The sequence below is a fragment of the Megascapheus bottae genome, chromosome 3 (assembly GCF_031878675.1).
Source record: "Megascapheus bottae isolate mThoBot1 chromosome 3, mThoBot2.hap1, whole genome shotgun sequence".
Classification (NCBI taxonomy): domain Eukaryota; kingdom Metazoa; phylum Chordata; class Mammalia; order Rodentia; family Geomyidae; genus Megascapheus; species Megascapheus bottae.
The window spans coordinates 22,143,802-22,156,164 of record NC_143511.1 but is presented as its reverse complement, the minus strand read 5'-3'; the positions used below and the strand labels follow the sequence as shown (position 1 = coordinate 22,156,164).

Genomic DNA, 12,363 nt, shown 5'->3' with positions numbered 1-12,363 from the left:
TCCATGCTAAGGAATGTTAAAGCAGAGACAGAGTAGTTGGCCACAGAAGGTCCCACTGAAGTCGCACAGCTGAGGAGCCTGTGTGAACACTGAGGGGAATGCCTGTAATGCAAGCTCTTAATAATGAGTACATAGTACATGTTTTAAACAGTGAACTGTTGCATAAACACTAAGTAATGCTAGGCTATTTTTCTGGATTCTCTAATTAATATCCAAAGTTAGTAAAGCAAGATCAAATTCAACATGTCCTACTTGTTGCACATATTAGCAATCATTTGAATTAGAAAGAGCAAAAGACTTTGATCCCTTCCCTCCCTCACCCCCAGTGAAAATCATCTGGAAGAATAACTTACAGGAATTATTTGGCCACAAACTCCAATTGGTTCACGTCTTGTATAAGTGAAAAGGTTTCCATCTGGAAAATATGGCATAACCCAATTCTATAGGCAAATGCATTTGATACTCATGAAAGGGTTTTAAAATTAATGTCAAAGGACTATGTTAACACTAATTTAAAAGGAAGGAAGGAAAAGAAATAAAGAAGGAGAGAAAGAAAAGAGAGATAAAGAAAGAGAAAGAAACAGAGAAAGAATTTTTGCTTTGCAAAGAAAAATATGACACCCTCCTCCTTTCCCCCCAAAAAGCACAAATTGGAATGATAGAAACCACATGCAGAAAAAAAGTGAAAATAAAGATGTAGGGCAGTAAGATAAACTGAACAATAACTTAATATTTATCCTTATTTTCAAAGTTTATCGACAAAGAATGATAGAGAACATGAGTTATCTCTAGGTAAGAGAAGAACCATATTCAAACGCATTTTCAGCAGCTCAGTGTTTTGGTAGCAGTATAATCTCCTAAAAGGGTATTATGGTTTTAAAATAGTAAAATGTCTATCAGTAAGTAATAAGACTGTCTGTGGCTTTATACTAAAATGTTCCTTTTTATAATGCCCAAAGTGAAAGACATTTCTATGCCTTCCAATGTCAGTAATTCATGCGCATGGTTCATAGCCATTCTGAGAATTTTGTTTTCTGGGTTCAGTTCGGTTTAGTTCCCATGGAAGCTTCTTGGCTATTACAATAATTCTTCTTCTCAAGACCCATCTCTTTCAGTAGCTTTCCCATGATTTTGGAAGGTAAAAGTGTGGAAAGTAATAAATACACTTTTTGGCACAACCATTGTCTATTCTTTTAACTTTCTTTTTTTTAAATTTTTTTATTGTAATTAGTAAAAGGGTTACATGATATTTGCCAGATAGAAGGTGCATTAATTCACATACATTGATACCCTTTCACATGTCTTGGTACCCATTTCCCACCCCCCCCACCCATCTTGGTTTTCCCCCCTTCCCTATCAAATTTCAAATATCCAAATACAAATAAATTCAATACATCAGATAACAAAGTGAGATACTATACCAATATGAGATAACCAAGGGACAGCAAAGGAGATGAGAGACAACATAGTACATTAAGGACAACAATCATTGATTATATGGCTTTTGTTTCAATATCCTGGAGGTCCTTTCAATTATATGGCCTTATGTATCAAGAGTTTGCTCTATTGCAGATCTCTGCTAGTAGAGCCCAAGGTTTCTACTGATTATGACAAATGAGGGAAACCATTGACCCTAAGTTCCTTTGAGTCTGGCTTACTTCACTTAATATGATTTTTTCTAAGTCTTTCCATTTCCTAACAAATGGGGAGATGTCATTCTTTCTGACAGCAGCATAGAATTCCATTGTGTACAAATACCACAATTTGTTGATCCACTCATCAACTGAGGGACATCTGGCTTGGTTCCATATCTTTGCTATGGTGAATAGTACTGCAATGAACATTGTTGTGCTAGTGGATTTAGTATGTCCTTGTTTCTGGATGGTTGGGTAAATGCCAAGTAGTGGAATTGCTGGGTCATAGGGGAGTTCTATGTTTAGCCTTTTGAGGCACTGCCACACTGCTTTCCATAGTGGTTGAATGAGTTTGCACTCCCACCAACAGTGTAGTAGTGATCCCTCCTGGCCACATCCCCTCCAGCATCTGTTGTTATTCATTTTCCTGATCCTGGCCATTCTAACTGGAGTGAGGTGGAATCTTAGAGTTGTTTTGATTTGCATTTCTTTTATGACCAGAGATGTTGAGCATTTCTTCATGTGTCTATAGGCCATTTTTGATTCTTCTTCAGAGAAGACTCTCTTTAAGTCTTTGGCCCATCTTTTAATGGGATGGTTTTTACTTTGGATATTAGTTTTGGAATGATTCAATTTTTTGAGTTGTTGAAATATTTTTGATGTGAGGCCTTTGTCTGTTGTATGGTTGGTGAAGATCTTTTCCCACTCTGTAGGCTTCCTGATTAGTTTACTAACTATGTCCTTTGCCATACAAAAGCTCTGCAGTTTAATGCAGTCCCACTTATCCAGCCTTTCTCTGATTTGTTGTGATTCTTGGTCCTTATTAAGAAAGTTTCGACCTGTGCCAAGGAGGCCTAGTGTATCTCCTATTCCTTCCTGTAAAGTTTTCAGTGTGTCAGCTTTTACCTCCAAGTCTTTGATCCATTTGGGGTTAATTCTAGTGCCAGGTGACAAAGAAGGATCCAACTTTAGTTTTCTGCAGGTGCTTAACCAGTTCTGCCAGCACAACTTGTTGAAGAGGCTGTCTTTCTTCCATTCTATTTTTTTGGGTCCCTTGTCAAAGATTAGGTGGCCATAGGTCTGTGGTTTAATATCTGGGTCCTCAGTTCTATTCCATTGGTCTTCAGGCCTGTTCCTGTGCCAGTACCAAGCTGTTTTGAGAATTATAGCTCTGTAATAGAGTCTAAAGTTTGGAATTGAAATTCCTCCAGCACTGTTCTTTCTGCTAAGAAGTATTTTTGCTGTACGGGGTCTTTTATTATTCCATATGAAATTTTGGATTGCCTCTTCTATTTCTTTAAAGAATGACATTGGGATATTGATGGGTATTGCATTGAATTTGTAGATAGCTCTTGGCAAGATTGTCATTTTCACAATGTTGATTCTTCCAATCCAGGAGCATGGGAGGTTTTTCCATTTCCTTAGTTCTGCTTTAATTTCCTTTTTTAGGGTTTTAAAGTTTTAATCAAAAGTGAGAGGAATGAGGCAATAATCAGGAAAGAAACTCCTTTCACAATAGCCTCAAAGAAAATAAATTACCTAGGAATTAGCTTAACTAAGATTGTAAAGGACCTTTTCGATTATTCTTTTAACTTTCAAGCTGGCACTTCTAACCAACTGAATGTTCTAATTAGTGGGGGAGGGAAATGGGGACCAAGACATGTGAAAGGGTATCAATGTATGTGAATTAATGCACTATCTATCTGGCAAATATCATACAACCCTTCTATTAATTACAATAAAAATATATGAAAAAAAAGAATGCATACTAGGTTCAGTCCTGGAGGAAAAGACTTATATTTACACAGCTTAAATTCTATTCTTAATGTTTCCAAAATGCTTTCTTACGTGAAATATTTTATATCAAATTTGTAATACCCCACTAAATACAGGATAGGTACATAGTCATATACAGAGACTATTAAGTCTAGCTATAAGCACAGTCTCATCTTACTTTGGACTACTTGAACCAAATCAGGAGTTTGTTTAATTGGTCTGGTATACTTCTACTGAGTCTGAACCGGCACAGTGGACCATGACAGACTTATAATGGAACATGAAAGGAAGACTAAATAATTATATTAGAGCAAGGATGTAAAAGTCACTATGGAAATAGAATTCAAATAATTTCAGAAGGCAGTGTTGAAAAGTTCTAGCCCTTTGAGGGACAATTTACTTAACTCAGTAATTGAAACTATAAAGAATATTCTCACCAGGTACCCATGGCTCATATCTGTAATTCTAGCTCCACATGAAGCTGAGAATTGCAGTTAGAAGGCCTCCTAGACTGGGAAGTGGGTGAGATTTTCTCACTAATTAACCACCCAAAAATCATAAAATAACGAAAGAATCTTCTTAATTGAATGTTTTCTAAACTACCCATAGTCCTGTCTTCTGCATGATTATACCCAACTTTAAAAATAATTTGTTTAATCTAAATTTAACTAATAAATTCAAAAATGTAAGGCCAGGAGCATGGCCTAGCAGTTGATAGAGTACTTGCCTAGCATCCACGAAGCCCTAGGTTCGATTTCTATACCACATACACAGAAAAAGCCAGAAGTAATGCTATGGCTCAAGGGGTAGAGTATTAGCCTTGAGAAAGCCCAAGGACAGTGACCAGGTCCTGAATTCAAGCTACACACACACACACACACACACAATGTGTTGGCTTAAAATAAAGGGAAAACTAATTAAGATTTATTTGGTTGGTATCTTTAAAGAACTGAGATCTATCACAGTCTGTTCACTACACATAACTCTGGTGGTTTCCCCAATTTACTTACCACTTGGTATGGTGGAGCCATGGATTTTATCAGCCCAGCCAGCACAGTAGCGCAATGTCTTGATGCAGATTTCTAACTCCATCATGTAAGTGTTAGAAAATAATTTTCCTCCATTGATGGACTCTATTGTCTGAAAAGCAAATCCTTCCATAACTAAAATTTCACAGAAAAATCAGAAGAAAAACTATATGGTCAATATTATAAGTCTTTATGTGCTAGAGCATTTTGAAACTATAAGGAATCTTATACCATGTTGTCTAAGTCTTCTTCTAAAAAGGGAGATCTAAAAAGAGTGAAATATTAAACTGATTTTGGTCAGAGAGAAATATAGTAGTGGTGTGGGTGGATAGTATTTTCTATCAGAATCTTGATTATCTCCAGCTAACAACTTTTCTAGGTATTCTGCAATGACGATAGTATTATTTGATATTCTTCATTATTTGATAATGATGTTTAATTTTCATATTATACTTAGATATAAGTCTTCTACTCATACAAACTTAACATGTTTTTTAAATCTAACATTTTCTGTAGACTTTAAAGCTATGTACTATTCCCGACATTATCATTTCAAGAGTCAAGCTGCAAATGTAAACATTTTCTGGTCTAGTAGTCATTTTAGATTGACTTTCTTCTTTCCTTTTTCTTTTTCTCCTGAGCTCATTAGGGTGTTATGTTCTTTGGGGTGGTCACTTCCAGAAATGTACAAGTGAGTAATTATTAAAGATATTCTGCCTCTGTACTAAACTATCCCAAAATTTAAACAAAAATTATTTTGTGTGTCTGTGTTTGTTGTCCCCATAAAGACTCATGCTAACAGAGGTAGTTAATACTTACACAGTATAGATCAGATACATAAGGGAAGTCAAAATTTATCAAAGCCTTTCTTGCTTTTAAGACATGTTAGCCCTGGATAGTTTTATTGTAAATAGCTTTTGGTTTTATATTTTGGCTTAATTTGAATTATTCTGTATATCTGAGTAAGAAATTATCTTTTAACTGTAATTACTAATTTCTTCAAATATAATAAAGCACTCCTGTTACTGCCACTTTAAAATTTTAAAGGTAACTTTTCTTTTCCTGAAACTGAAGCTGGGTATTAATTTGTGTTAAAATGGCTCTCTTATAGTGCCTGGCTCAAAAAGACAAGGAAGAAATGCCTTCTGCAACCCATGTATTGTGCTGATTCATGTAACTGAGAAAATTAATAAACACAACTGGTAGACATTAAAATGTAATTTCTCTAAACTATGATTTTCTGTCTTTATTTTTTATTTTGCCTTTGAAAAGGAGAGAAAACGGGCCCGGCATTTGGCCTAGTAGTTGAATGCTTGCCTAGCATGCACTGGAAGACAAGGGTTCGATTCCTCAGTATCACCTACTTAGAAAAAAGAAAAACAAAAAAAAAGCCGCAAGTGGTGATGAGGCTCAAGTGGTAGAGCTCTAGCCTTGAAAAAGTCCAAGGACATCTGCTCAGGCCCTGAGCTCAAGCCCAGGACTGGCAAAAAAAAAAAAAAGAAAAAAAAATGAGAGAGAAAACTTTTTGTGAACATTGTGTACAGACATATCTTAGGAAAAGAAGAGATGGCCATTTGTGAAATCTTTTGCTGAGTTAGCCAAGTGCCACATCTTTTTGATACATTCATCTACTGAGGAACATCTAGGTTGATTTCATATCTTAGCTATGATAAATATTACAGCAATGAACATGGTAGTGCTAGTAGCTTTAGTATGGCCTTGATTCTGAACATTTGGTAAATGCCAATGAGTGAGATTGCTGGGTCATAGGGGAGCTGTTCTGAGGAATTGCCATACTGCTTTCCATAGTGGATGCACAAGTTTACACACCCACCAACAGCGTAGTAGAGATCCCTCCTGGCCACATCCCCACCCACTTCTGTTGTTATTAGATTTCTTGATTATGACCATTCTAACTGGAGTGAGGTGGGATCTCAAAGTTGTTTTGAATTGCATTTTGTTTATGGCCAGAGATGTTAAACATTTCTTCATGTGTCTATTAGCCATTCTTATTTCCTCTTCAGGGAAGTCTCTCTTCAAGTCTTTAGCCTACCTTTTACCCAGATGGTTGTTTTTTTGAGGATGTTTTTAAAGAGATTCAATGTTTTGGAGCTGTAGGTATATTTTAGATATGAGGCCCTTGTCTGCTGTTAGTCTAGTGAAGATCTTCTCCAACTCTATGGACTTTCTATTTAACTTGCTAACTATGTCCTTTGCCATACAGAAGCTATGCAGTTTAATGCAGATTTGATAAAAATTCTTTAATTTGTTGTTTTTCTGGACATTTTTAAGAAAATTTTGACCTGTACCAAGGAGAACTAGTGTATCTCCTATTCCTTCCTGTAAAGTTTTGATCCCTCCAGAACTTTTAAAGTTCATTACCAACATAATGCCTTGTGAGTATTGCTGTTGCATTGGTTCACCTTTTTCTTTTTTGATTATTTTTTTTTGTTTAGATTTTTTATTGTAATGAATAGAAGGGTTACATTATATTCACCAGATAGATGTTGCATTACTTCAAAACACTGATATCCTTTCTCATGTGATGGTCCCCATTTTCCTCCCCCCTCCCCTCATTTTGATTTACCCCCTTCCCGTTCCAATTTCAAATAACCAATCAAGCACATATAAAATATATCAGATAACAGGGTAAAATATTGTAACAATATGAGATAACCAAGGGATAGCAAAAGAGATGAGACATAACATAGTAAATTAAAGATAACAATCACTCATTATATGGCTTTTGTTTCCTTATCCTGGAGGTCCTTACATTTAGTGTCATACTATTTGGCCTATGTCTCTAGAAATAAAATATGGAATGCTACACGACTTTGCCTGTAGTCCATGCTGAGTGGCCATGCTAATCTCTGTATCGTTCCAATTTTAGTATATATGCTGCTGAAGCGAGCACATGTTTTCCTTTTTTAAATATCCTATGTGAACTTATTTTTTCTTTCATTTTACCCCCTTTTGGTTTATCCTGTTGTCACTGTTTTCTATTTTGGTGCCCTGTGCTTTGAACATGTTTATCTGATTTAAAGAAGGACAATAACAAAAGACAGAGAATGAATCAATTCTGAATGTTTTTTGAGAGGTCCCAGTTTGGATATTATCCAATTTGAATTCTACTCACTGCTAGCACCAAACGATCTCTTTCAATCAGGTTTGCCAGCTTGAAGAGTAGGCGTCCCCTCTCTGAAGCATCCATAGTACGCCATGGAGAACCAATCTGGAAAGCCTGTCTTGCGGCCTTCACAGCTTTGTCCACATCTGCCTGTAAGTTATCAGGAATTCAATTCAATAGGCTTGACATATTGATTTGTATAATATAAAAGCAACAACTCTATAAAATAGATCCTGCTCCACATTTAATCAATTCCCTACCACCATTGTAAGATGTAATGATTGATAATGAATAAATAATTTTAGAAAGATAAACACCACACCTATATTAATATTTGAATTCCTAGATTATGTGTTAATCATACATCTGTAAGATTCTTTGCTACACTTTACACATATCAGTCATTTAATTCTCAGTAATATTATAAGATAAATGTATTCCCTAAGTCTGTGCGTGTGTGTGTGTGTGTGTGTGTTGTGTGTGTATGTTGTGTGTGTGAGGGAAAGAGAGATAGAGACAGAGAGACAGAGAGACAGAGAGACAGAAAGAGAGAGACACAGAGAGAGAAGGTACATAACCCAAAAGTTGTTGAACTAAGTTTTAAATGTAGGCCATCTATAGACAATTTCTTTTTCTCTTTTGGTTAGAAGGGTTATGTAGAAGGCTTAAGAGCAAATATAGCGAATATATTCTAGTGACTTCAGAGACTCTATCATCCATACATATTCTGGAAGAGTGCACAGAGGAGTGAACTTGAACTTTAGTGTAGTAAAGGATTATGTCTGTGCACTAATTCATTATATGCAGAGGGAAAAAGAGATAAATGGGTACTAGACAGAACAGATTCATCTATAGAAGGGTCTGCCTGTGTTAAGCCCAAATGGATGCCTAATCTTTTTCATTCTCAACTAAGTAAAGCTATTTTTTCTAATAATACTCACGTTAAAACTACACTGATTTAAGAAAATATCCACCAACAGAGTAAGTCCACACTTATATTAAGAAGTTGGAATTTCTTATTGTTTTTCTAAATTAGGTGTACACCTTTACTTTGTCAAACTTTTCCTTGATTCTCTCCTCTCTTATAGTCCTCTGTTCAGACTCATCTCCTAAAGAATGTACCTACTACTAGTCTAACACTTCTTTTATTACTACTAACATGGGATTTCTACCATCAGGTTAGCTGCAAATATCTTAAAGGCATATATCATTCTAGTCTTATATTTTTGTACATAGGACTGACCAATAAGTTTTGACAGGAGCATAATTTACTTTGCTAATTATGATGGGAGAAAAATAATGAACCAAATGTTTTGAAGTAGTTTACAATGAAGCATCTCTTTGGAGAGGCATAAAATTAAAATGTATATACCTGTCCTTAGGTTATATACCATTGGGAAGTCTCAGTCTTACAAGTTTAAACATTAAAATGCAAATAAATAAACACTTTTTTTTGCCAGTCCTGGGGCTTGAACTCAGGAACTGAACACTTTCCTTAGGCTTTCTCAAGGCTAGAGCTCTATCACTTGAGCCACAGTACCACTTCTGGCTTTTTCTATGTTGTGGTACTGAGGAATCAAACCGAGGTCTTTTTACAGGCTAGGCAAGCACTCTATGACTAGGCCAAATTCCTGGTTCCAAATACACTTTTTTTTATAACATAGATGCTCCTTGATTTATGACTGAGTTAAATGCACACTCCTAAAAAAACAAAAATGGATAATACACTAAAAGTGCATGTAACACACCAAAACACCAGATATTAGCTGTTCTGCACATAGAGAACCAACATTTATGATACAGTTTTGAGACCCTTACTTAATTTGAATATACTACATTGTGTGTCAACATTTTGGGTTTTACACTTGTGATTGTGTGGAGAACATTTCCCCAGCAATACAAGAGTGTACTATGAGCCAGGCATGGTGGTTCACCCCTGTAATCCTTGCTAATCAAGAGACTGAGATCTGAGGATCATGGTTCAAAGCTACCTTGGGCACTAAAGTCCATGAGATTCTTATCTCCAATTAAGCTCTAGAAAATTGGAAGTGGTGCTGTGGCTCAAGGGGTAGGGTGGTAGCCTTGAGCTGAAGAGGTCAGAGACAGTGCCCAGGGGACCAGAGTTCACGTTCTATGACCAATCAAAAAAAAAAAAGAATACAATATGACATACTACTAACCTAAAAAAGATCAACATATGAAAAACAATCAGTTGATATTATACAAATTGTGAATTGCTATCACATTTGATTAAATCTAAAAAACTATTAGTTGAAAAAGCTTAGTGAATCAGAGACCACCCCTGTTTACTATCAAACTCTTATGAACTAGTGCAAGAAATATTTTAAGGAGTATAAACTGGTTTGTTTAATGCTAATACTTACTGGATATATGCAAAGATTCTTTCATTATGCTAGATCAAATATTGGTTTATATCACTGTCAAACTTTTGAGGGAACAATGAGTTGTTGCAATGAAGTAGGTGTATTTATACTTGTTTTAGTGTAAAATAAATAGACAGCACATGTTGGGCTTATTCCATTAATTATAAATATTTTTGAGTTTTGTATTTAAATATTGTTCTGACCAACATGTTTTAACCTTTTCCAAATTGAATTCAAGACAGTACTATTTGGGGGAGGGGAAATGACCAAGAATTCCATTGCCAGCACGATTTGTGGATTCCTTGGCTTATAAAATACATACAGCTTTTTGTTTAAACAGAGTTGTATGACACAGATTTCATTTGAATTCTTCTGCCATGGGCCTAAGCCAAATACGGGCATGCTGGTCTCCCAAAGTGATGTGGAGAATCTGGCTCTAAGTCAAATAATTCTACTACATAAGAAACACATCCCTAGAGAACTCTGGTACAAATGAAGGTTTTCTTATATCTATGTCATTTGAATCTTTCCTTTCCCCACAGTTTTTATTTAATCTTTCAGGAATAGAACTGGGGTAATGACACTCTTTTAGAATAACACAATGCAGTTCTGAACTCTGGTTGCTTCTGCTCATTTATCCACTCAAGAATTTTATACCAATTCATTTTGTAACATTATTCATAGTTTTCTAATGAAGAAATGGTAACATGAAGAGAGTCTCCTCCAATGTTCAATCAAATTGCAAAAATACAGCCATTCTCATCATCTAGGAGGAATTTATTTCAAGATCCCCTTGCAGGTAAACTAACTTGCTGAATGATGAAGTCTTTTATATTGCATATAAAGTACATTTATCCTCTCGTATGTTTAAATCATGTCTTGATTACTTAGATTGCCTGATACTATTTAAAAATTAGGTAGATTATAGTATATTACTTAGGAAAAATGACAAGAAAACATTCACACACACACATATATACATATATTTCCATATAGATATATACATTCATTATCAACACAAGTACAGCAGGCCTAATCACTTAGTCTATATGAGTAATAGGAAAACTACTGTTATTTTTCTCTTTTTGTGGGTCTTAAAGTTTGTACTCTGGGCCTGGGTGCTGTCCATGAGCTCTTCAGCTCAAGGCTGCCAGCTTACCTCTGGGCCTGGGCATTGTCCCTGAGCTCTTCAGTCCAAGGCTACCACCTTACCATTGAGCCAAGCCCCACTTCCTGTTTTCTAGTGCTTTATTGGAGATAAGAGTCTTAAGGTCCTTTGGTGCCTGGGCTGGCTTTGAACCTTGATCCTCAGATCTCAGCCTCCTGAGTAGCTAGGATTGCAGGTGTGAGCCAATGTGCATGGTTGGTTATCTTTCTTATCAATTTATTACACTGTGGTAATGCAAGTGTGCATCTTATATTATTTATTTATAGTTAGTTTTGATCAAGCTTTACTGATCCCAATATATAGGCACAGAAATGGTTTTGGTTTTGTTTAATTGAAAGGCTATCATTTTATTCAAAGACTGCCATTGCCAAGGAAATAGTTTTTGAATTAACCATAAATAAATTTGATACACTGGCTATCATTCTAGCACTGTGGTCTATTCTATTTAAAACGCTTTTATTTTAAAATAAGTGCCCATAATCACAATCTGATAATGTGAAGGTGGTTTGAATATTTATGACAGCCAATGGTTCTTAGGCCTAGTTAAGAAAGGACTGAATTTTTCAATCATTCCCAAATTAAATTTATTCATAGACTGAATGGAGAACATAGTTATCAGACCAGTTTTATTTTTACACCTGTCATAAGCACTTACTTTAATAGACATTTACTTTTATCTCTACCAATTATTTGTTATGTCATGCTATATTATTTAAAAAATCATTTTCAGGATTAGCCAAAAAAGCCACTGAAGTGAAAAAAAACAGTTCCCACCACATTTGTAACCTCCATTCGTTCTGGCTCCTCCTCCCCTCTTTATGATACCATTGAAACATGAAGAGTAGAGGCCTTTGTTAGTTCCACTGCACTCATAAACAAAATCACCACAACCCTTTGGCTCATTATCTAAAGAGCCAATTTCAACATATTAGGTTTACCGTGACTATATAATGTATTAGATTTCTACCTTTCAGTAAACAATGTTAGTTTACAAGACATTAATTTCCCTGCTGGCAAAGTTTTTTGAACGGCAGTCAATTTTAAAGACAAAAGGTTTGTTTGCCTTTTATTTTTTTGTAAATCCTTCATTAAACACAATTATAAGAATGCTTGAGGATAATAACCAAACTATTGCTTACCATGAAGAGTTTGTACCATAAACTAGGTATGATCAGTTGTCCATCCACATGGACTAGCATTATGACCTGACTTGTAGCTTTCCTGGGTGTTAACAAGAGTCCTCTAT

General features: G+C 35.5%; 1 protein-coding gene and 1 non-coding gene across 2 annotated transcripts in view; both read right to left on the bottom strand.

The window, feature by feature from the left end:
• LOC150065054 (aldehyde dehydrogenase 1A1-like) overlaps positions 1-12,363 on the bottom strand; it is a 48,516-nt gene that overhangs the window by 23,034 nt on the left and 13,119 nt on the right. Inside the window, exons 3-5 of the mRNA XM_090329635.1 lie at positions 7,575-7,715; positions 4,421-4,550; positions 354-415 (exon numbers count right to left, since the gene is read on the bottom strand). Coding sequence (XP_090185761.1) covers positions 354-415; positions 4,421-4,550; positions 7,575-7,715 — 333 coding nt within the window. The remainder of the gene's footprint in view (positions 1-353; positions 416-4,420; positions 4,551-7,574; positions 7,716-12,363) is intronic.
• Positions 7,249-7,352, bottom strand: LOC150065055 (U6 spliceosomal RNA). Its single transcript, XR_016535093.1, has one exon. It is a non-coding gene; the product is annotated as a U6 spliceosomal RNA (small nuclear RNA).